This window comes from Lutra lutra, chromosome 7, assembly GCF_902655055.1.
Source record: "Lutra lutra chromosome 7, mLutLut1.2, whole genome shotgun sequence".
NCBI classification, from domain to species: Eukaryota; Metazoa; Chordata; class Mammalia; order Carnivora; family Mustelidae; genus Lutra; species Lutra lutra.
Window position 1 is genome coordinate 107,965,321 of NC_062284.1, and position 25,749 is coordinate 107,991,069.

At 35.9% G+C, this 25,749-nt stretch overlaps 1 protein-coding gene across 3 annotated transcripts in view; it reads left to right on the forward strand.

The window, feature by feature from the left end:
* MNAT1 (MNAT1 component of CDK activating kinase) overlaps positions 1-25,749 on the forward strand; it is a 221,264-nt gene that overhangs the window by 72,252 nt on the left and 123,263 nt on the right. For all 3 annotated transcript variants that reach the window (XM_047738909.1, XM_047738908.1, XM_047738907.1), the window contains exons 4-6: positions 11,687-11,790; positions 19,473-19,613; positions 25,567-25,692. In XM_047738909.1, the coding sequence (XP_047594865.1) occupies positions 11,687-11,790; positions 19,473-19,613; positions 25,567-25,692 (371 nt within the window). The remainder of the gene's footprint in view (positions 1-11,686; positions 11,791-19,472; positions 19,614-25,566; positions 25,693-25,749) is intronic.

Below are 25,749 nucleotides of genomic sequence, written 5' to 3' on the forward strand. Positions count from 1 at the left end.
TCACAGATGTTAAAAAGCCTGGAAGTTGTTACACATCAATTAATAAAATTAATTTTTTTATAGCTGCCATAATTATTATTACTCAGTACAGGTTTGGAAATGATACAGAAATTACAGATTGTGGAAATAAGAATGAGACTTAGAGAATTAAACAAATCATCTTTTTTCTTCTCTCAAACCTGGGAACCAAGCTGTATTTATGTTGTTTCATATTTAAAATATGAATATAACAGAATGATTGTTCATTAGAAGATTTATATAGAGAAATGGAATATTCTGATGCCTTTAACTTCTTTACTAACAGAAAAATCCAGAGACTTTTTTTATTTCAACTGTTATGGAAACTTTTCTAAAATATCTAAGTTCATTTGTTATGTCATAGCAAATAGCATGTACAGAATATAACTTAACCTTTTTGTGGAATCTTTTAGTGCCTTGGAGCCATTGTTTTTTCATTCTAATTGTATTGATTGCACTTTATTTGTAATCTTAGCAACCATCAGTGGCTTGGATTTTAGTTGAAAAAGTGGTAGAATGGTAGAATTGGTAGTGCTAAGGCAAAGTAGAAAAGTTATGATCTCAACTGAGAAAACTGAAAGAATTCTTTAAGAACTGGGCAAGTGTAGAATTCTGGCTGTACATAGATAATAAGTATAGGACAGGCACTTGGATAGTAGCAGGAAGAAATCCAGCTCGCATTTATTCTAAAGGCAATGTGATTAGTTAAGAGTCTGGTCAGGCAACAGAGAGAAAGGAGATTATAGATGTCACAGAGCAAGGTGTACAACATGGTTACAAGTCCAAGCAGGCAGGTAGGATGGTTACTCTAAAGAAATCAAAGGACAAAGAAGGTGGGGAAGGGAGGCGGGGATCTTGATTCTAGAATAAGGTTCTGGTTGAGCCATTATTTTTATTTTTATTTTATATATATATATATATATATTTTTTTTTAATTTTATTTATTTATTTTACAGACAGAGATCACAAGTAGGCAGAGAGGCAGGCAGAGAGAGAGAGAGAAGCAGGCTCCCAGCCGAGCAGAGAGCCCGATGCGGGACTCGATCCCAGGACCCTGAGATCATGACCTGAGCCGAAGGCAGCGGCTTAACCCACTGAGCCACCCAGGCGCCCTATTTTATATTTTTTTAAAGATTTTATTTATTTACTTGACACAGAGAGAGAGAGAGAGAGAGAGAGCACAAGCAGGCAGAGAGGTAGGCAGAGAGAGAGGGGGAAGCAGGCTCCCTATTGGGCAGAGAGCCCAATGTGGGGCTTGATCCGAGGACCTTGAGATCATGACCTGAGCCGAAGGCAGAGGCTTAGCCCACTGAGCCACCCAGGTGCCTCGAGCCGTTATTTTTAAACATATATATTTTTCTATGGGATGAATTAGTTGGAAGGTATGAACAACTGGGGACCCATAGGTAAGACCATGTTTATGTCCAGAAGCAGGAGCCAGGATTGACAGGTAAGAGAAAGACTGGCTATTACAGCTGTACCATATGGAATTCTTCCCTTACCAGGTAAGAAAACTGTCTTGGAGTATTTAATTTGAATGTGATTCTGCTATCATGTGTATTCATGAAGGACTGTCTTCAGTTGCAGTTATGTCGAAGCTTTCTTAACCTACCTCCACTGAATTGACGTATTGGGGTAACTGACATTTCCCAGTCCTTCCATAAAATACACTGATTGAAGCCCAAAACATAAGAATACATGATGAACCTTGTTCATTAGAAGATGTCCTCAATTCATCTCTGTACTTCTCTTTAGTTCATTTGTATACTGAGAGTTGTTTGCATTGGTAACCAGGCCTTATTTATTTATACTTGTAATTATGTAATTTAATCAAGTAGTTTATATGGTTGGGGGAAAAAAGTACACAAGTGAAGGTTCCTGCTTTAGAAAATGGAAACTGAACAATATAGATAACAAGTATGGTTTATATAAGAAAGATGCAGTTAAAGAAACTAAAGACTAGACATTGGCTGTATGTCATTAAGTTAGAGAGGGACTGTATACTTACTATATATGTTTCAAGTTAAAGTATTTAAGGACTATGTACGTGTGTTGCCCTCCCTTAACAGACTTTTGTAAGTAATCAACTACTAATTTTTTAAAAAAGATTTTATTTATTTATTTGACAGAGAGAGAGAGAGAGTCAGTGAGAGAGGGAACACAAGCAGGGGAAGCAGGAGATGGAGAAGCAGGCTTCCCACCAAGCAGGAAGCCTGATGTAGGGCCTGATCCCAGGACCCTGGGATCATTACCTGAGCGGAAGGCAGACATTTAACAACTGAGCCACCCATGCCCCCAGCTACTAATCTTGATCATGCTGGATAAAGAGCCATTCTGATTATATTTGAAGATATTGATGAAGTTTGGGGTCTAGCCTCTTGGACTTAGACTTTATTTTCTGAACTTCAGCAAATATTAATTGTTTTATGTGAACTACTTTACTTGCAGGGCAGACTCTAAAGAGGAAAAATAATTATGTAAACTAATAACTATAATATAATGTGAAGATAGTATAGGCATTTATAAAGTGTTATGGGAATACTGATAACAATTCAACATTGGGAAATAGAAGTATAGTTTGATCAGAGAAGAGGTCATATTTGAATTTGACCTTAAAAGATGAAATAGGAGTTTACCAGGTGGGAAGAGGATGGAAGAACATTTCTAGCAAAAGACAAAATTACAGAGATAGAGGGTATTGAATATATTAGAGAATGAGCAAGTAATGTTATAAGTAACTAGAACATGGGGAATGACTAGAAATGAGGCTTGAGAAACAGACTAGATCTGAGTTAATGAGAGCTTTGCAAGCTGTGCTGTCAGGGTAAGATTTTATTCTATGGTCAATAGTGAGTCAGCAGGATAGTGTGGTAGTGATGTGGATTATTGACAGGTGAGCTTTGAGTTTGGGAGACATTTTTAAGGGACCATTACAGCAATTTGGATAAGAAATAATGAGACTAACTTTAGTCACAGGGATATAATGAGAGTAGGGTGTAGGGGGGTAGAGTAGATAAAGGGGATGTTTTAGACAGAATATTCAAGGACTAATTTGATATAGGTAGTGAGGTAGAGCAGGCAGGGATGAGTTAAAATTGATGATCTTATGTAGTAGTATAGTATTAATCAAGAAGATAAAAGCTGGAGAACAGGCAGTATTTTTTATTGTTTTGTTGGGTAGAGAGTGAAGTAATGATGGAAAGACTAGTTTTAGCACTTTTAAGTTTTGTTAGGGTGTGGCCGCACCACATAGTAGTGTGCATTTGTTTTAATTGTTATGGTATAAATAAAACTTCCTTTTAAAATCTTGTTTCAGTAGCTATCTGCTTTGTGTTTTATTCATGATTTCAAAGATGATTAATTCAGTGTCCATTATATCTGTATTGGCTATCTCTGTTAATCAGAAGTATAAAATGTTAATTTAATGGGCACCTGCTAAGTGCCAGACTATGCTGTATTCATATTATCTTGCATAATTTTCACAACTCTGAGAGAAGCACTTTTATTCCTTATTTTGCATATGGAGAAGAGATAAAGGGAGCTTAGATTACATTGCTAGTAAATAATGGAGCCAAATTTTGAACATAGGTTTTTCTTACTCTCAGAGCCCATGAAAGTGCTTGCTAGTCTCAGAGTAGTTACTAGTCCGTGTCTAGAACATGGGATGGTAATTGGGGGAACAGTAGGAGATGAAAGAAAAAGAAGTAGATTGGGGCCATATTTTGAAGGACCTTAAAGAAGATTAAACTCAGTTATAAAGGTCAAAGGGTGCTATTGAAGATGCTTAGGCCTAGAGTGAGAGGAATAGAGTTGATAGAGAGGCTAAGGAGTCAGTGTTTGAGGATATAGAAGTTGGGGATTGGTCATTTGGTTAAATAAATTTCATTTTGAATCCTTTCAATGTCACAAATATAAAAATTTTAAGATACTGTAATTTTGAATGATGGCATAAAAATTATAATAGAAGGGGCACACATGAAGATGAACTTTCTTACAGCATTAACAATAAGCTCCTTTCTATGGTTATGACAATCTAAACATAAAAATTCTTGTTTCCTTTTGGCCCCAGGGCTTATCTCAAAGGTTTGTTCTTAGTTTCATAATAAATAGATTATTCTTTTGGTTCAGGGTATGCTTATTTTGAAAGGGTGAGAAAGTCCTAAGGGCTCTAATTATAAATTCTGGATGTCAAAAAGACTTTAGAATTGTTCTTAAATAACATTAAATCTTTCAGAAAATATAATAGGTTTTTTGTTGCCTTTTAATACTTGACTAAAGGCAGGTCAACATCTGAGCTATACCAACAGCCAGATAAAGGGGTAGATGATTGTTACAGAAAATTATCTTGTATTCTTTTTTCTTCAAGACTATTATTCCAACCTGAACCATTATGGCATGAATGAAGCTTGCTTCATCTGAAAATTTTTTAAGATAGTACTTTACTTTAAAAATATATATATTTTTTCTTCTTTTTAAGGGAAGCAATTTATATTATTTATGATTTATGTATTATTTATTATTTATGATTATAAATTTTATTATTACCTTGGCTTTCCAAATGAAAAAAAAAGAAATAAATTGGTTATTTCAGTTTTATTGGGATTGATTATAAAGTTTTTAATAAGCATGAGAAAAAATTGTATACAGATGAATTTCACTTAGGTTTCAACTTTACCTATTTCTGGGTTTTACTTAATAGAAAACTTAGATCAGTATTACACTGTCCAGCTTGCTGATAAGCTTTGTGTTTTCTTTAACTGGTCTAAATATTCTATTAAAGTTCAATATAGGATATCAGTTTGATTACCTTTACTTCTCAGATTTATAACCAAAAGAAACCAAGATAATTTTTTTCTTGTACTTTGTATCCATTTGCTTTGCCATTCTACAGAATTCAATTCTGTAATTATATTCAATTCTGTAATTATAAAATCCATTTTAATCTGTAATTATAAAGGTAATTATAAACATTAGCATTAGTTTATTTTTTCCTCTTGTGGTAATTCCACAAGTATTTCTTGAGCTCTTACTAGAGCTTTTTAAAAGGCTTTATTTTTTAGAGCAGTTTTAGAGTCATAGCAAAATTAAGTGAATTAAATATACCTTCTGCCCCACACATGCACAGACTTCCCTGCTATCAGCATCCCCCCACCAGAGTGGTAAATTTGTTATAATTGATGAGCCTGTATTGACATATCATTATTGCTCAAAGACCATAGTTTATATGAGTGTTGTACATGTTGTACGTTTTATGGGTTTGAACAAATATATAATGATACGTATCCACCCTTATGGTATTGTACAGAATAGTTTTACTGCCCTAAAATTCCTCTATGCTCTGCCTTTTTGTCTCTTCTTCCTCCCCTAACTTCTGGCAACCATTGATCTTTTTCTGTTTTTGTAGATTTACCTTTTTTTAGACTGTCATGTAGTTGGAATCATACAGTATGTAGCCTTCTCAAATCGGCTTCGACTTAGCAGAAATAACGCATTTATGGTTCCTCCTTGTCTTTTCATGATTTGATAACTCATTTCATTTTAGTGCTGAATAATATTTCATTGTCTGGATGTACCACAGTTTATCCATTAACCTATTGAAGGACATGTTGGTTGCTTCCATGCTTTGGCAATTGTGAATAAAGCTGCTATAAACATTTGTATGTGCTATCCACATTTGTGTGGACATTTTTTAGTTCCTTTGGATTAATACCAAGGAGTGTGATTGTTGGATAAAATGGTAAGAGTATGTTTAATTTTGTAAGTAAGACACTGTCTTCCAAAGTGTTCTGTCATTTTGCATTCCTCTTGGAATGAGCAAGAGTTCTTGTTCCTCCACATCCATGTCAGCATTTGTTGTTGTCAGTGTACTGGATTTTGGTCATTTTAATGGGTATGTACTGGAAATTTTTTATTGAAGTGTTGGGAGTGATAAAGATGAATCAGACCTAGAATCTGCCCTCAGTTGATACTCTGTTGGGTCAAATAGATATGTACATTGAAAATAATTTTATAGGGTAGAAAATGGGTAAGTGTCACCAGTGTGATATTAAACAATATATTGTGGGCATTCAGGGATGGAGAGATTGTACCTGCAAAGTGAGTTATAAAGAAGAGTTGGTGCTTAAACGGGATATAGAGTGCTGAGGCAGATATGGATATCCATAGTTCTGGGTTGAGGTTGGTACTCTGGGAGCAATATGATCACAGTTTGGAAGTAGGTAAGTGTGGAGCCTATGCAGGTGCAGAAGAGCTGAACTGTGCTAGCAGTGTTTTTCTGGCATTGAGAGGAACAATACAACCAGTATTGTAGGTAGAAGTTCAGGCTTAGGAATCAGATAGTCTGTGTTAAAATCCTGGTTACAACATTTATTGGCTGTATAACTTGGGTGTAGGTATTTAATGTCTTTAAACCTTATCTGTAAAGTGTGAATAATAGAAGTACCTATCTCATAAGATTATTGGGAGGATTAAGTGATGTATTTAGGCCAGATGCTGGACATAGTGCCTGTCATATGTACTTCATAGATACTTGGTACACAGTGTAGAGTGTATTCTTCAAGTAAAATTTTGAAGAGATCACTTCAAGCAAACAAATGAAGCAAAGCCTCTCTGGGTGGAATTGCTTAGTCTTCCCATTGGTTCTTTTTTTTTTTTTTTTTTTTTTTTTTAAGATTTTATTTATTTGACAGATAGAGAGAGAGAGAGATCACAAGCAGGCAGAGAGGCAGGCAGAGAGAGAGGGGAGGAAGCAGGCTCCCTGCGGAGCAGAGAGCCCGATGTGGGGCTCGATCCCAAGGACCCTGAGATCATGACCTGAGCCGAAGGCAGAGGCTTTAACCCACTGAGCCACCCAGGCGTCCCTTCCCATTGGTTCTTGAAGAGGCTCTGAGGAATCTGCAGAACTCAGAGTAGAGAGGGAAAAGCATTAGATTTTCATTTTTCAAGGCATTGTGGACGCAGAAGCAGTGAGTGAACTAAGTGACTAAATGACATAATCAGTACTTTGTTTTAGTAAGGTTAATTGGTTAAAAGGAAGGACAGTTTCTTTATTTCTTTAATAAATATTTCTTCAGCAGCTAGCACAGTGCTAGATATTATTTAATGCATGAAGCAGGGTAATTTTAGTTCTTCCCTGTTGTCACTTGATCGTATAGTGTCCTACATTATTACTTAAGTTTATGTGTTTTGGGGTGATCTCCCTAATGAGAGATCTTTAGTCTTTGAAAATAGGAAATTCTTTGTATGCTCGCAGCACCTGTGTTGGGACCCGAATAAATAATCATTGAGTTCTTGTCTCCTTTCCTCACTTTTTTCCTTATGTCTGGATAATACAGAGATTGTATAAAATACGGTCTTTGAGTGCAAGATAAAGTGTAAGTAAAGAATGCTGTGGGGATGCCTGGGTGGCTCAATGGGTTGGGCCTCTGCCTTTGGCTCAGGTCGTGGTCTCGGGGTCCTGGGATCGAGCCCCGCATCAGGGCTCTCTGCTCAGTGGGGAGCCTGCTTCCCCTCCTCTCTCTGACTGCCTCTCTGCCTACTTGTGATTTCTCTCTCTGTCAAATAAATAAATAAAATCTTAAAAAAAAGAACATTGTGTATGTGTATACATATTATATGTAGTAGAAAGATATTTTTGTATAAGCTGTAAATAATGTTTTCAGCATTTATAAGAGAAGGAAGTTCTTTCTAGTTAGGGAAGTTGGGGAGAATTTTATAGAAAAGGTAGTTTTGGGGTAGACATTTAAAGATTGGGTATAATTTCAGTAGTAAGAATGGAGATCAGGCATTCTGACAGAATGGTGTGATCAAAGGAACTGGAATAGGAAATGTAGGGGACATTTGGGAAATGCAGACTGTCTGCTTTCAGGAGAGGTCTTTATTTAGAAGAGAGAAAAATAGTTATAGCTAGATTGTGAAGGGTTCTGAATTCTAAAAGTGTTTGATTTTTTTTTCTAGTAAAAGGGGGAAAGGCAGAAGGGAGGAGAGGACTATAGGATGGTAGAGGTGCAAGGTGATTAGAGGTGTGCTTCAGAAATATTAGTGTGACAGCATTGTATGTTATGAATTGGGTTAGAGTGTAGGATCAGATGCAAAGATTCTGGAGATAGGAAGTTAAGTCAGAGATTATTAGAAATGATCTGGGAGAAATACCATCTGGCTTGTTATATTGTCAGGGCACTTTGAGAATAAGGGCAGCTTTAAAGAGATTTTGGTGGTAGCATCTGTTGTTTGTAGAATGCAAAGGAGAGGGGGTTAGATGAAGATGTTAAATCTTGGTGTCTTAGTAGGATAATCATTATAACAGATTATAACAAGGAGGAACAAATTTGGAGGAACAAATATAACAAGGAGGAACAAGGAGGAACAAATTTGGAGATAATTATGTGTTTGGCTTTCTGAAATGCACTTTGAAATAGTGTCAGCATTTCCTGGCATTTATTTGGTTGAAAGTATGGAAAGTGATGAGATTGCCCAAGGAATAGAGAGGGAAGGAAAGAGGGCAAAAACCAGAATCATACAGATTACGTAGAGACTAAAAAGAACCAGAGATGGAAACAGGTAGGAATAGTTGGAGTAGTAGGAGACCGATCAGGAGAATGTATTAAATTAGTCAAGAGAAGAAAGTGCCTAAGGAAAAATAAGTGATCGATATTGTTAAGTGGGCATAGATACTGAGGATGATAGAAGTTATAAAAGATGATTGGCGGAGAAAGACAACTATCATATGATCTCCCTGATATGAGGAAGTGGAGATGCAGCGTGGGGGGTCTGGGGAGTAGGAAAAGAATAAATGAAACAAGATGGGATCGGGAGGGAAACAAACCATAAGTGACTCTTAATCTGACAAAACGAACTGAGGGTTGCTGGGGGAAGGGGGGTAGGGAGAGGGTGGTGGGATTATGGACATTGAGGAGGGTATGTGCTATGGTGAGTGCTGTGAAGTATGTAAACCTGGCGATTCACAGACCTGTACCCCTGGGGATAAAAATACATTATATGTTTATTTAAAAAAATTAATAAAGTAAAAAGTAAAAGATGATTGGATTTGGTGGCTCAATAGATGACCTGTTAAATACAAGGAGTCGATTGTGAGTGATTGGCAAAGATAGCAGAATCACACTGCATTTACAAGTGGGTCACAGTTGACTTTCTAAGGGCAGTTGGTAGTTTTGAGCCTCCTTCTTAGTTTTTTCTGGGGGCCAGAGTGGGATTTATGCGGAGTGCCTTATGTTGCATATTAACCAGATTCCCTGGTTTACCACAATTACTATTTTCTTTTCTACTTTGTGGTAAAAAAGCTGGAGAGGTAGCTAGAGGGCTGTTGTTTCTCAGTTTCCCTAATTTCTCCCGGAGTTTTCAAATTGCATATAATAGAATTGATGATTGGTTCTGTTTTTTTCTACACATGTAGGTGAGCCTGGGTTTTTAACAGTGATTATGATAAGTTGATGTTCTGAAGTCCTTTGGCCTTTTGAGGATCAGATTGGTCTTTAGAGTATGTTTGATGCTTTACTCAACAAAAAAAGGTAACCCTATGTTTGGTTCCCAATGTTACTTTTCAGAACTATAAGCCTCTATAATTCAAAAGCCTAGGAACTATTTGACTTTCTCTGTCTGGCTTATTTTACTTAATGTAATACCTTCCAGGTCCCTCCATGTTGTTGCAAATGACAAGATCTCATCTTTTTTTATGGCTAATATTCCATTGTCTGTATATGCCATATCTTCTGTATCCATTCCTTTATTGATGGACATTTGAGTTGCTTCCATATCTTGGCTATTGTAAATGATGCTGCAGTAAACATAGGGGTGCATATATCTTTTTGAATTAGTGTTTTTGTTTTCTTTGGTAAATACCCAGTAGTGGAATTACTGGATCATGTGGTATTTCTGCTTTACTTTTGTGAAGAACCTTCATATTGTCTTCCATAATTACTATATTAATTTACATTCCCACCAACAGTGGATGAGGGTTCCTCTTTCAATGTATCTTTGCCAATATTTATTATCTCTCTTTTGATTTTAGCCATTCTTACAGGTGTAAGGTGATATCTCATTGTGGTATTGATTTGCATTTTCCTGATGATTGGTGATATTGAGGATCTTTTCAGGTATCTGTTGGCCATTTATATGTCGTCCTTGGAAAACTGTTTATTCAGGTCCTCTGCTTTTTAATCAGATTATTTGTGTTTTTGGTGTTGAGTTGTATCAGTTCTTTATAAATTACTTGTATTACTCCTTATCAGATATATCATTTGCAGATATCTTCTTTCATTCAGCAGGTTGCCCTTTTGTTCTGTTGATGGTTTTCTTCACTGTCCAAAAAAGTTTTTGTTTTGATATAGTCCCAATGCTATATTTTGGCTTTTGTTTCACTTGCCTTAGGAGACATACCATCTGATTTCACTTGTATGTGGAATCTAAAAAACAAATAAATGAATAAACAAAGTGGAATCAGACCTATAAATATAGAGAACAAACTGATTATTGCCAGAGGGGATTCACAACATGGGTGAAGGGGAGTAGGAATACAGTCTTTGAGTTATGGAATGAATAAGTCACAGGGATATAAGGTACAGCATAGGGAATGATACAGATTTTTCTTTAGACAGGTTGATGTAAACACTGTAAAGGATAGGGTAATGGGTTAGTATTTATAATATGAATTTGTATATACCAATAGAGGTGCTTTTGGTTGTTATTCAGAGTATCATAGTGACTAATTTATATATGTAAACTTAGAAGGGAGTAAGGCATTATTTAGAGTCAGAATTATATAAAAATATAAAATTATTAAAAATTAAAAATTATTAAAAATTCTATCTCATTGAAAGCCTATCACTTTTTTGAACATACCTCAGTGGCTTCTCTCATGAAATTATTTCAGTCTTAAATTTGGGTGCCAGTTTATTCTTTACTAGTTAAGCTATACTAGTTAAGCTATACTCTATTCTAGACTATGTGGGAAATAATTCAGGCTTGTATCCAGCATGTTGGAGACCATTGGAATGTGAATAAAACTTGTTTTTCTGGGGGTACCTGGGTAGCTCAGTTGGTTAAGTGTGTGCCTTTGGCTCAGGTTGTGATCCCAGGATCCTGGGATTGAGCACTGGTCAGTGGGGAGTCTCCTTCTCTCCTTACCCCTGCTTGTGTTCTCTTTCTCTCTCAAATAAATAAATAAAACCTTAAAAGAAATTTGTCTTTTTTGCTGTAAATTATACAAATGTATAATATTTTTTATTCTTTTGGATAATTTTTCTGTTTGTGGAGCACAGATTCTTTTCAGTATGATTCTGACCAGTGTAGTAGATTACAGACTTACTCTTTTTACTTAAACTTAAGTAATCTTTTATATGCTTCTTAAAGTTAGACTGGGTCCTTTAAAAATCAAATCTAATATGATTATGACAAGCATATATCTTAGGTTTTCTGGGGGGTGAGTTAAAGGTTTAGATATTCTGTGTGGTAGTCTGACAGTCTTACAGTTGGCTTTGAAAACACATTTGCTGAACTAGAATAAGCCTCTAAAATAGCCAGTAGGTAAAAGAACATAAAAAGAGCTGTAAGTAGTAATCTGAAGAATTAAGTCACTCTGATGAATTTTTTTTATCTACTCAGGATTTGTATTAAAACTATATTTTATGTCATTGTTTCCTATCTCATGCAGTTTTCAACTTGACCAACAATGTGGATTTGGACAACACCAAAAAGAAAATGGAGATGTACCAGAAGGAAAATAAAGATGTCATTCAGAAAAATAAGTTAAAGCTGGTTGGTTGCTAAGTATTTTCTTCTTTTTTATTAGAAATGAATGCTTTCATATGATCCCTGAAAAGCTATCTTCCTCTAAAATGAGTTAAATTTACAAAGAATTTTGCCGAAATCCAGATCAGAAATACTGTATATGTATATAGGCACATAGATAGGAGGCACACTGTAGCTATAACGACTTTGATGGCATTATTAGAATATATTCTGTAAAGGAAGAACTGTGTGTATGCAGAGATTTGTCTTAACTTAAACAATTTAGCTGTTACTTCTTTAATACTTGTCTTTCTAGTTTTGGAGGAAAGCAGAAGTACTTATTTTTGAGATACTTTATCAGGAATTTGTGATTGTTAATCAAAATGATAAAGTCGTATCTGGATCACATAGCTTGTGTTTTCATTTTGTGTTTAGAAGGACTTTCTCCTTATAGTCTTACAAGTGTTATCATTTAGGTACTTCTTTCCTGCCATAAAGCTCTCAAGGAATTGACACTACATTCTCCTTCCATTCATACCCAGTGACTTTCTTAGAAAGGTGTCTCATTTCTGAGAGGATCAGTGTGCCATAAAAATGACTTTCTTTGCCCAGTAGCCTTCTCTGGGTACATTAGAAAATACGTTCAAAGTAGATAAGAGGTAACTTTGTTGCACTAGCCCCACTTAACTCATTAATAGAAGGAGGTTCCTTTCAAGTGGATACTTTTTTCATTCAGCATTTTAAGCTAGGAAATACTAAGAATTGCTGTGAACGAATAATCTAATTTCAGGCTAGCTATTTATTTTAAGGCAGAAATTTCTAATTATCTGAAAACTGTAGGTTATTGAATAAAACAAATACTATATTTCACTGGGAATATTTGAGCTGCTTTTATTCTTTTTATTCTATTCATTATAATACCTAGCTATGTTTTAACTAAGTGATTTGGTTAGTAACTCATTAACATTTATTAACTGATCATTCTATGCAGAATGTTATACCTACTAGTGAAACTGACCCAGCTATTTGGTATTGGCACAAACACAGACATAGGACTACATTTTTTAAGACAGTGCTAGTTGATCTATATCAGTAACTGTGGTATCATTGAATAGAGCTTAGCTCTCTTGTGGCCCAAGAAGCATGGACTAACTTACATGGCTGATGTCTACTAAGATAAGATAGCAACTTGCTTTTCATGTCTCTGTGATTGTTGAAGTCTCACTGTTCTAAAAACATCAAAGTTGTATCAAAGAAGAAAAAAAAGTCTTTTTCATGATTAGTCATATAAAGCGATTCATTTTTGGTATAGAGAAACTATTACTGAGTTTTCTGCTAAGGAGATCTTACTTGTTTCATGGAGGCAGTACCTATCATCAGTCATTGTGAGTATGGAGAAACTGAATGTGATCTAATCTTGAAATAGAGTCTTAGTGAAGATTACCTTAATATTTAGTCTATTCTACTTATTTATTAATTGAACTACAGTTGACACAAATTGTTACCATAGTTTCCAGTATACAATATAACGATTCAACAAGCATATACTATATGCTATTCTCATCACAAGTGTAGCCATCTTCTGTCACCATACAGCACTATTATAATACCATTGACTGTATTCTCTATGCTGTACCTTTTATCTCTTAGTTTATTCATTCCATAACTGGAAGCTTTTATCTTCTACTCCCCTTCACCCATTTTGCCTGTCCCCCCCCCCCCACCCTTTGCCCCACTGGCAGCTACCAGTTTGTTCTCTGTGTTTATGGGTCTCTTTCTGCTTTTTGTTTGTTTGTTTATTAATTTGTTTTGTTTTTTAGATTTCATATATAGGTGAAATCGTGATATTTGTCTTTCTTTGACTTCTGACTTATTTCACTTAGTATAATACCCTCTAGGTCCATCTGTGTTTTTGCATATCACAAGATCTTATCCTTTCTTTGTGGCTGAGTAATATCCCTCTGTGTGTGTATGTGTGTATTTTGGGGGGGGGTTGTGTAGGTACACTACATCTTTTTTATCCATTCAACCTTAAGTGGACACTTGGGTTGCCTATTTAGAATAGCCATATCTTGGCTGCAATAAATGCTGCAAATTCTAATGCTGCAATAAATATAGGGGTGCATATATCTTTTTGAATTAGTGTTTCATTTTATTTGGGTAAATATCCAGCAGTGGAATTACTGGACCATACGGTATTTCTATTTTTAATTTTTTGAGGAACTCGCATATCATTTTCCACAGTGGCTATGCCAGTTTACATTTCCACTAGTAGTGCAGAAGAGTTCCTTTTTCTCCACATTCTGGAAAACACTTGTTACTTAAAATTATCTTAATTTTTATTTTCAGTTTTCTAGATTCTCATGAGCAGCAGAGATTGCTGTGTAGAATGTCTGTCAGTTTAGCAAAATAAAATCAGTTCAATAAATTTGTTGAACATCTGCTAAGCATATTATACAGAAAGATGAATAAGAAGCCAGGTAATTTCAATACAATGTCATAAGCATGTGGAAAGTGCTGTTGCTTGTTATTATAGGAGTATAGAGGAGGAATACCTAATCCATTCTGAGAGTATTGGGAAAGGCATTCCAGGTGAGATGATGCCTAAATGGGAGCCTTAAAGAACAAGTAGAACTTAACAAAGTGAAGAAGATGGGACAAGGGTGGAAATATGGATGCTGCACAAGGACATTCCAGGCAGAAAGAAATCATAAGCAAAGGCAAGAAGGCATGGATAATCAGAGTTCTGAGAGGTTTTAGTAGCTTTATATTGCTGAAGTTCAGTAGAGAGAGAGAGTTGAAGTTGGAGAAGTAGAAAGGGCATAGGTCACATAAGGAAATTTATCATGAAAAGTAATTTTGGCTTACGTAGTTAGACCACAGTGTGTGTGTGTGTGTGTGTGTGTGTGTGTGTGTGTGTGTGTGTGTGTGTGTGTAGAGGGAAAGTAAAGTGGCAGGAGGGGCAGAGGAAGAGGGAGAGGGAGAATTCTAAGCAGACTCCACCATGGGGCTTGATCCCGAAACCCTGAGATCATGACTGAAATCAAGAGTCAGACACTTAACTGAGTCACCCAGGTGTCCCAGTTGTTTTTATGTTTTAATAGGTGAAGCTTTTCTTCAAATGAAAGCTTGCTTGGAATACTTTTGTTAAAGTGATAATGGGAAGAGAGAAGCTGAATTTCTATCTGTTCAGTCTCTTCTGTAGTGTACCTTAGGCATCTTATCAGAGTTCCAAGATTCCTTGGAGTAATGTTATAAAAACATGTCTGTGTTGGGGCACCTGGGTGGCTCAGCGGTTAAGCCTCTGCTTTCGGCTCAGGTCATGATCTCAGGGTCCTGGGATCGAGTCCCACATCGGGCTCTCTGCTCTGTGGGGAGCCTGCTTCCTCCTCTCTCTCTCTCTCTCTGCTTGCCTCTCTGCCCACTTGTGATCTCTCTCTGTCAAATAAATAAAAATCTTTAAAAAAAAAAAAACATGTCTGTGGATGATTGTCACTGAAGGGTTTTAAACCAAGTGGTTATAAGGTATTGTCTGTGTTAGTATAAATGTAGTGGTTTGGTGGAGGCTGAATTCGAGAGAATCAAGCTTGAGTTTGGGAAACCAGTGGGAAGTTACTGCAGTCATGTTGGTGAATTTATAGGTGACTTAGACAAGAAATGGAGAGGTGGGGATGAATTGGAGAGATAGTTTGAGTTTAAAATAGCAAGTCCTACTGATGGAGTAGGAGTGGGAGGTGAAAGCAAGGGAGGTTGATTGGGTAAGGTAGTATCATTAGGAAGAACACACAAAGATCTTTAGTTTTCAACATGCTTCCCTTCTCTCAGTCCAGTACATTCTTCATTGTCCCCACAGTGTTTGATTTTTACTGATGGCTGTTCTTCCAGTTATTCATTCTGCTGGCTAGATAGCTAATCAATATTTATTGAGGCCTACTATGTCCAAGATGCTCACATATTCTATTTCAGTGAGAAAATTGAGGCTACCAGTGTCTCATTGTTAGAAATGATAGGCTGTTGGTCTGAATCTCATTTGGCCTATTGGCAGTGTTTGGTGTAGTCTTCTCCCTTGATACGGAAACCCTGTACCTTAACTTCCGTGGGACCACTTGATTTCCTCATCCTGCTGCTGTCACCTTCCCCTTTCATCTTCTTAAAGAGGCTTAGCTTTCCTTCCTGACTCTAAACATAGTTCCTTTCAGGGCTTCTCTTTATGAATTACCCCTTTAAACTAATTACTCTCAAACGTTTCTGTAGCACATTGTTTTTCTCTTGAAAAACATATATTTCTCTTGAAAAACATTATACTATGCAATATACTATATATACTATGCGATATAGACATATATGTATAAATAGTTAATAGTATTTATTTCTTGATGTATTATAGGCACTTTTTTTTTTTAAAGATTTTATTTATTTATTTGACAGGGAGAGACCACAAGTAGACAGAGAGGCAAGCAGAGAGAGAGAGGGAAGCAGGCTTCCTGCTGAGCAGAGAGCCCGATGCGGGACTCGATCCCAGGACCCTGAGATCAAGACCTGAGCCGAAGGCAGCGGCTTAACCCACTGAGCCACCCAGGCGCCCATTATAGGCACTTTTAATTCAGCATTCCAGAGCTGAATTTTTAAGTCTTTACCTCTTGTTTTTACTATTATGTTCTTTATCCAAGTATTCAAGCCATATATGGTCTCTCTTCCTATACTGTTGATGGTCTCTCCTCATCATTTTTCAACTCTGGTTCCCCCTGCATTTCTATTATTATTACCTTATTTAGGGCTCTCATCATTTCTTGTGTAGGTTATTGAAATGTTTTTCTAACTGGTTTTCCTGTCTTCAGTCATGACCCGATTGATTTGTATACTTTACTGCATCTAGTTGTCTTTCTAAAGTTATCCCTCAAATTTCCTTAATGTCGTCCTGATTATCTTAGTATGGCTCTAGTTGCCTTAGTATGGCATGAGGACCCTGCATGATCTGCCCTCTGCTTGCCTTTTCAGTTTTACCTAGAACTTTTCCCCACCCCCATACTTCATGACTTGGCCATACCACGCATTCCAGCTTTATTCATGTCTTTGCACCTTTGTTTTCTCTGCCTGAATAGCTGTCCACTCTCCAATGGGGGAAAATACCTACTGTTTGAAGTCTTAGCTCAACCTCTTAGGTTTCCTAGGGCTGCTGTAACAAATTACTAAAAACTGGATGACTTATAACAATAGGAAATTATAGTTCTAGAGTCTACAAGTCTGAAGTTAAGGTGTCATCAAGGTCATTCTTTTTTTTTTTTTTAAAGATTTTATTTATTTATTTGACACTCAGAGATCACAAGTAGGCAGAGAGGCAGGCAGAGAGAGAGGAAGAAGCAGGCTCCCCGCTGAGCAGAGAGCGCGATGTGGGGCTCGATCCCAGGACCCTGGGATCATGACCTGAGCCGAAGGCAGACCCACTGAGCCACTCAGGCACCCCAAGGTCATTCTTTCTCTAAATGCTCTAGGGAAGACTCCTTCCTTGCCTCTTCTAGTGCCTGGTGGTTGTCAGCAATCTTCAGTGCCTCTTTGATCTGTACCGTTGTCTTCACATGACCTTCTCCTTTGTGTCTCTCTCCATGTTTCTAGTGTGATCCCTTTTTAACTTGATTACATCTACAAAGACCCTATTTCCAAATAAGGTCACATTTATAGGTACGAGGGGTTAAGACTTCAACATGTATTTTAGGGGGATCCATTTAGCCCACAATACTGTGTATGAAATCTTTTCTTTCTCTGTGTGTCCTTTATCACTGCAAGGAGAGTTTACCCTCTATCAATTCTGTTTTCACTGTACTCTCTTTAACACTTGTTACTCTTAATTGATTATATGTCACTCTTTTACTATAAGGCTTATCTTTTTCTGCTCATATGTCTCCAGTCGAGTAGTTTACTTTTCCAACTTAACATATCTCAGCCCCTAACCTTTTACATTTATTCCTACTAATTATTCTATATCAAGTTTGAATTCTCTTTTCTACTGAGTTAGAGTAGCAACCTTGCCAATATAGGAGGAAAAGTTTGTAAAATTATAGGGAGAGATGCTCATAGGATGTAGCAACTGATTTAAGGGGAATGAGGATGGGGAGCAGAGAGGGAGTAAACAGAGATGAATTTATGGTTTTAAATGGAGTTGACTAAGATGTAGGTGTGTACTTAGTGGACATAAGGAATATAGGAGTATGACTTTGGGAGACCAGATGCTAAACTGAATTTTGGATCTAGTAGTGAGTTTAAATTGTAGGTAAAACATCTTTTTGTTTGAGAACTTTGTTTATCTAATGTGTGAATTGAAAAAAAATCTAATAGAGGGTTTTATATATTATTTATATAAAAATATATTTTTCTTTGAGGTCTTTGTTATTCATATATTCATGATGCTCAAACCTATTATGTTGTCTTCCTCCGTTTTGTATTTTCTTGAGGTGTCATAATTTCTGTGTTCTGTCAAATTTAAAAAAAGAGCTTTAAAATAAAGCCATTTAGATTTTACTGTATTTTTCATTCATAAGAATTAAAGAGCAAAGGCTAGGTATATTATTGCTTTGAAGTATGACTTAGAGTTGGAATAAATTTCAGAGCCTGGAATTATTTAATATTTCTGAGGAATTCCATAAAAGGAGAATGAGTAGAACTGTGGTTCATTCACATTAGCTTTGAATTTTGACTTTTTCAGTGCACAAATTCATATGCTTATCTTAAAAAATAACTTCAGTTTCTTACAACTTCCCTTAAATGAATGCTATTTGAAACTCTAGCCTCATGAAGACTTATATTTCAACTTGGGAAAAAGAAGTTCAGTACAGTGATAAGTTTTCATTATCTGGAATGTTTTGGAAATTGTTTCTTATTAAATAAGCCAATCTTTTTGATGGAGTGTTTCAATTAGTAGCTCTGTATATAGATTGTCTCTTTGTTGTTTTGTTGGGTTTTTGATTTTGTTTTTCTTGTTAAATCTTCTAAAATGAATGACTTGAAGGCGCCTGGGTGGCTCAGTGGGTTAAGCCTCTGCCTTCAGCTCAGGTCATGATCTCAGGATCCTGGGATCGAGTCCCGCATCGGGCTCTCTGCTCGGCAGGGTGCCTGCTTCCTCCTCTCTCTCTCTCTGCCTGCCTCTCTGCCTACTTGTGATCTCTCTCTGTCAAATAAATAAATTATTTAAATAAATAAAATAAATGACTTGAAACTATCTGTAATAGTTATAAATAGATAAATCCATTGTTAAGCACATTCCTGCAGCTGGGTGCAGTGTACTTGTTTAGGTGTTTGTTTAATGGTAGATGTCAGGTGCCTGGGTGGGTCAGTCCTTAAGCGCCTGCCTTCAGCTCAGGTCATGATCCCAGGGTCCTGGGATTGAGCCCCACATCGGGCTCCCTGCTTAGCAGGAAGCCTGCTTCTCCCTCTCCCTCTCTCCTACTTGTGTTCCCTTTCTCACTGTGTCTTTCTCTGTCAAACAAATAAATAAAAATCTTAAAAAAAAAAAGGTAAGTGTCATTCTCTTTGACAGTACAATGTCCACATTAAATAAAATGAACTCTAGTTCCCTCAGAGTAGAAATACTGCTCTGTTAAATTGTAAGTGACTAGATGTTTTATGCTTCTAAAAAGGATAGTGTCAGAGTGTAGTTAGGATTGATTTTGGTTACTAAATTTATTCCATGTTGTATATAAATATTTCTGTTTTAGACTCGGGAACAGGAGGAATTGGAAGAAGCTTTAGAGGTAGAAAGACAGGAGAATGAACAAAGAAGACTGTTCATACAAAAAGAAGAACAACGGCAGCAGATTCTCAAAAGGAAGAATAAGCAGGCTTTTTTAGATGAACTGGTATGTATTAATGCTAAGTGCATTCAGAGTTTATCTTTCCTATTTATTATGCTGGATAATGGCATTTAAGTGGCATTTCTACTGGTTTATTCAATGCTGGTATATTCAGCTTCTATTCCTTCATTAAAAAAAAACATTTGTCAATATCTGTTTTATTTTCAATGAAAGAGCAATATAACTGATGTAAGACAGTGTGCTATTAATAGGTTATTTATGTGTTTTTAAGGTTACTAACTGAAACTCATTGTTTTCAGAGCAATTTTCTCCTGATTAATACTGGCTTTCTTATAACTAGCTCATTTTCAAATGTTTTGTTTTCATGGTGAAATTTGTAGTGATTGTAGTTACTCTCTGAGAACTGTGTTTCATATTTTTGCATGAGAAAATGAAAATGCCATTTTCAAAGAAATGGCAGTGTTTTGTTAGTTGTGTTTCCTGATAGTTAGCTCCCCAAGTAACAACTCACCATTGTTAGATAAAAGCAGTAATAATAACTAAGGTTTATGAAGTGTGTCACAGATTTGACAATATATTACTTGAGGCTTATAAGCTGGGGTGACACTGTTACAATCACAGTAGAGGGGGATACCTGGGTGGCTCAGTTGGTTGAGCGGCTGCCTTCAGCTCAGGTCATGATCTCAGCATCCTGGGATCGAGTCCCGCATCGGGCTCCTTGCTCAGCAGGGAGCCTGCTTCTCCCTCTGCCTCTGCCTGCCACTCTGTCTGCCTGTGCTCACTGACTCTGACAAATAAATAAATAAAATCTTCAAAAAAAAAAAAATCACAGTAGAAATGGTCTTCTCCAGAAAAGTCTATTTGCATTCTTCCCTTTCCTTTTCTGTCCATGTAATTAATTTCTATGTTGTGTTAACATACAACTTTAATTCTTTGGTTGATATGATGTTTCTCTATGATGTACGTGGGTAAATGTTTTATGTGTATATTTTTCTATTCTTCTTTTGGCCAGAAGTTAGCTAACCAGGTATAAAAAGAGAAAGCAAGATAATTAAATTAGAAGTATGTGAGAAAGTAATGGAAAAGTAAGAGGGCATTAATGAGGCTTAGGTAGAAAATGCTTATCATAAACCCTATCTACTTTGTATAAGTGCAGTATAAATTGGTTTTTAAGAAGATAATAGCCTATAAAATAGAATGCGGTATTTTCCTTAGCAATTTCCATTAATTTTTCTTGAAACTAATAAGTGTCAGTTGTGGCTTTTAACAGATGAAATGACACATGTTTCCCATTTTTTTTGACGTTATCTTGTGAGAAATTAAAAATTTTAAAGAATGAATTAATAAATATTGATGTTAAAATTATTTTATTGAAAGGTTTTTTCCCCATCATTTTATACAAAGAGGAACACACTTTCCTTGGTAACCCTTCTCCTTTGTTCAATTAATTGAATTAATTGCAAATATAGAACTTAGATATGAAATGAAAATACAGTTTAACATTAAAAATATTGCATCTAATACGTCTTTAGATTTAATTTAGATTTAATTTTGAGGTTAGCTAGCTTTGCATAGCAATTGCTCTTGCATATTTTTTTTTTTAGTCCTCAAAGTAGTAAGTTTTGCTGCCTCATTGAGCTGCTGTGGGCACCAAGCTCCCCTTTAATTCAGTGGAGCATGAAGCAAGATGTGAAACTGCCAATGTTGTATGTACATTGTGTATAATCTGGAGTTAATATTGGTTTTTGTGAGACCTCTTCCCCCCCACTACTTCCTGTTTTCTTCACCTGCAAGTCATTACTGCACATGCTTTCTTCACCATTTAGATCATGTAACATGGTGGTTAAATAATCCTTAGCAATTTACTGTATTCATTAGAACAATTAATTACAACAGATTGCTCTAGAATATCAGCATGTTTTGAATTTCTGGTTTCCTAATTTTAAAAATTCTGTTACTTTAATTTTTTATAATCATTAAATTTCTTTGTTAAAATATGACTATATGTTTTAGTCCTTATTGACTAATTGAAAGTATTTATTAAATTTCTTCTTATCTTCCTGAATCCCTAATAAGTAAAAAAGCACATTCTATTTCTTTTTCTGTGTTTGTTCATCTGTTAGATTCTATAAAAAAGATAATATTGGCATTTGTAAATATGTCTAGAACGCTTAATCTTAAAATTATTCTCTGGATCTAATTTAAGCAAAAGTATTACTTAATAGAACTTTTTCTCCTGTTTTGGGATTTGGTTTTTGTGCTAATGGTCACTTTTTAACCTTTGAAAAGCATTACATTATACTGTATGTGACAGGATTTTAATGTTATGGTCTTAATGTTTATGGCTTAGCATTTATGTTAATGTTGCCTAAAAGTCCATTTATTTAATCCTAACTGTAAATTCAATTTTTTTTAACAGTTTGGAAAAAGATTTTTAAACAGGTCCGGACTTATTAAATCTTTTTATATTCCTATTTGAAAATTCTCTTCAGTTAGGTCTTAAATTTTGTTAAGGGCTAATATTGTTGTCAAATGTGGTAGCTGATTTTTATTAGAAATATTGTTTGCCAGATGGCTTGCTTAAAGTCAGTTAAAATAATCTTTAAAAACTGGTCATTATAAAGCTTTTAATGAGTATTACAGGCAGTCTTATTAAAATTTCTTTAAATATTAAACAGTATACCTTCAGGCAATTAATGTAAGTTAGAGAACCTTTCAAGATAGACTGGAAAGCTAAGAAAAATAACATACAAAGCTGAATCTGCATTTTATGTATTCCTGAGAGCATGTATGTTCTCATATTTTATTTATTTTATTTTTTTTAAGACTTTATTTATTTATTTGACAGATCGAGATCACAAGTAGACAGAGAGGCAGGCAGAGAGAGAGGAGGAAGCAGGCTCCCCGCAGAGCAGAGAGCCCGATGTGGGGCTTGATCCCAGGACCCTGGGATCATGGCCTGAGCCGAAGGCAGAGGCTTTAACCCACTGAGCCACCCAGGTGCGCCCCCCCCATAGTTTATTTTACTCTGCAGATTTTGTTGTTGTTAGAGCTCCTGCTTAATTCGAATTTAGCATTCTCAAAGATTTTCAGACTTTGGCGTTTTGAATGCTAAAATGGAATAAAGCAGATTGAAGTAAATTGTATGCCTTAATGTCAAAATTTGTTTTAGATTCCTAGAACGTTTATTTTTTATTAAATTTCTTTTTTTTTTTTTAAAGATTTTATTTATTTATTTGACAGAGAGAAATCACAAGTAGGCAGAGAGGCAGGCAGAGAGAGAGGAGGAAGCAGGCTCCCTGCGGAGCAGAAAGCCCGATGTGGGGCTCGAACCCAGGACCTGGGATCATGACCTGAGCCCAAGGCAGCGGCTTAACCCACTGAGCCACCCAGGCGCCCCTATTTTTTATTAAATTTCATTTGTATTACTAAGACATTTTAATATTCAGGCCCTTTTCTATGTGAAAGCAAAACCAGGATTAAAACAGGTCAAAGTATTGATTAGCAACCTTTTTGAAGTGAACGCATCATCTTGCTTTTACACAAGGACATTCACTTACTAGAGTAAATACCAGGTATGGAAAAGCATTTGAATTCACTTATACTCTAAATTGAGAAGGAATGCCAAAGAAATTATTTTTCTTGTTAGGTTTTACATATGAAAAGATAGTAATGGCTTTTATTTAATTTAATTAATTTATTTATTTAACAGACAGAGATCACAAGCAGGCAGAGAGGCAGGCAGAGAGAGAGGAAGGGAAGCAGGCTCCCCGCTGAGCAGAGAGCCCGATGCAGGGCTGGATCCCAGAACCCTGGGATCATGACCTGAGCCGAAGGCAGAGGCTTCAACCTACTGAGCCACCCAGGCGCCCTAGTAATGGCTTTTAAAAAAGTATTTTGGGGGGCGCCTGGGTGGCTCAGTGGGTTGAAGCCTCTGCCTTCAGCTCGGGTCGTGATCCCAGGGTCCTGGGATCGAGCTCCGATTCAGGCTCTCTGCTCAGCAGGCAGCCTGCTTCCCCCCTGCCTCTCTGCCTGCTTGTCATCTCTGTCAAATAAAATCTTAAAAAAAAAATTAAAAAAAAAAGTATTTTGGGCCACAGCCCATTTAAAATTTCTTCATTTTACATTTTATTTAAGATTCTTGGAGGGAGGAGCAGAGGGAAAGGGACAAGCAGACTTCTCACTGAGCACAGAGCCCAGTGTGGGGCTCACTGTCATGACCCTCAGATCCTGACCTGGTCTGAAATCAGGTGTTGGACACCTGACCAACTGAGCCACCCAGGTGCCCCTTTTTTATAAAATTCCTTTAAAAAAAAAAAAAAGATTTATTTATTTATTTTACACACACACACACACACACACACACACACACACACAGAGAGAGAGAGAGAGAGAGAGAGAGAAATCACTAGTAGGCAGAGAGGCAGGTAGAGAGAGAGGGGGAAGCAGGCTCCTTGCCGAGCAGAGAGCCCAATGTGGGGCTCGATCCCAGGACCTTGAGATTCATGACCTGAGCCAAAGGCAGAGACTTTAACCCACTGAGCCACCCAAGTGCCCTAAAATTCTTAATGGAAATCTAGAATAGCTGCAGAAATTCACAGTATTATACTGTTACTAATGCAGAACTAATGCTTTATTGTAGAATATGAAAGATATTCAAGTATATTTTCATAGTATCTTTCATTCATTCTCCTTTATTATTGCTAAAGGCCCTAAGGCTCTATTTTATAAATACAATTTGTGTTCTTCCGTTTAAAAAAATTTAATCTTTGTAAATTGCTCTTGCAAAGCACTTCTGTTACCAAATCTTTAGGTACAAATGTATTCTAGGATAATTCTGTTGAAATAAATTGCTCGTTACTCAAATTACTTCTCTACTGTAGCCTTAAAACACTTCCTTTAACTGTGTTAATTAAGTACATTTGTGCCTTAAAAATATTCTTAAGTTGTAAGATTTGGAAAGAAAATTAGATTCTGCTATATTTTTACTTTCATACTATGAAATGTTTAACAGTATAGTTTTCTTTAAGGATTAAAGTCTAGGTATTTATTATTTTAAAAATCTGTAGGCCATTTGAAGAATATGTGTTTTTTGTAGGTAGCCTTGGTATAGGAGATAGAAATGTGTTTGTAACCTTCATTTTTGTTTACACATATAAAGTACTGTGTGTGTATATATTATCTCCTTCCTTCTTGGCTTTCTTCTGCATGTGTTTCTGTGTTTTTATTTAACTGAAAACTCAAAAAGGAAGGGGTCTGCATACATTTAGTTTAGACTTTAGTGCTACAGCACTTTAAACATGTAGGAGAACTTCATGTTAAACAGGATAAGTAAGTCTGTGTGTAAAAATTAGTAATTTGCTTGTTATTAATATCTATGTGTGCAGATTTGTGTAAATAATAGCTCTGATTTAGTATCAGTATATTAGAAATATTTACTATCATTTTGTTAATTAAGAAAATCTAGAGTTAATTTCTAAAAATAAGTCCATAAAGGAGAAAATAAATATGTTTTTGCTTGTAGTTAACAATTATTCCATTGTGCAAAACAGAACAAGGATCATTTCCAAACAGCCTCAGGTGAAATCTAATAGGAAACAATTGCAAACTGGTCTGAATTCACTGGTAGAAGAATGTGTCTTAGATAAACATCTGATCTAAGTTATAGTACTTTGTATTACTCTTTTTGTGATTAGCTTTTAATTTTTTTTTAGTTTAATAAATATGGTTGGCTTTGCTAGATGAAATAAGGCCCTGTTATATTGTCTTTAATGTGGATTTTATAAAAATACTTTTTTGCAGGTTATTTTGATTTATGAATCTCAAACAGCCTTTTCTTATTATGGAATGTTAAAATTCTTTGTGAAGTGTTCTCCATAAAGTGAATATTTAGGTTGACATCAAATGCTTATGAAAAGGCATAATTTAAAATAAAAGACTTGTTGCTCATTAGTTTTTCCTTTTTAACTTTCATATTGCACTTTTACTTTTCTTACAGGAGAGTTCTGATCTCCCTGTTGCTCTGCTTTTGGCTCAGCATAAAGATAGATCTACCCAGTTGGAAATGCAACTTGAGAAACCTAAACCTATAAAACCAGTGACGTTTTCCACAGGCATCAAAATGGTAAGCTGTATTTTAATTCCTTGTTTGAAGAATATATTTTAAGGATTGCACTTTATA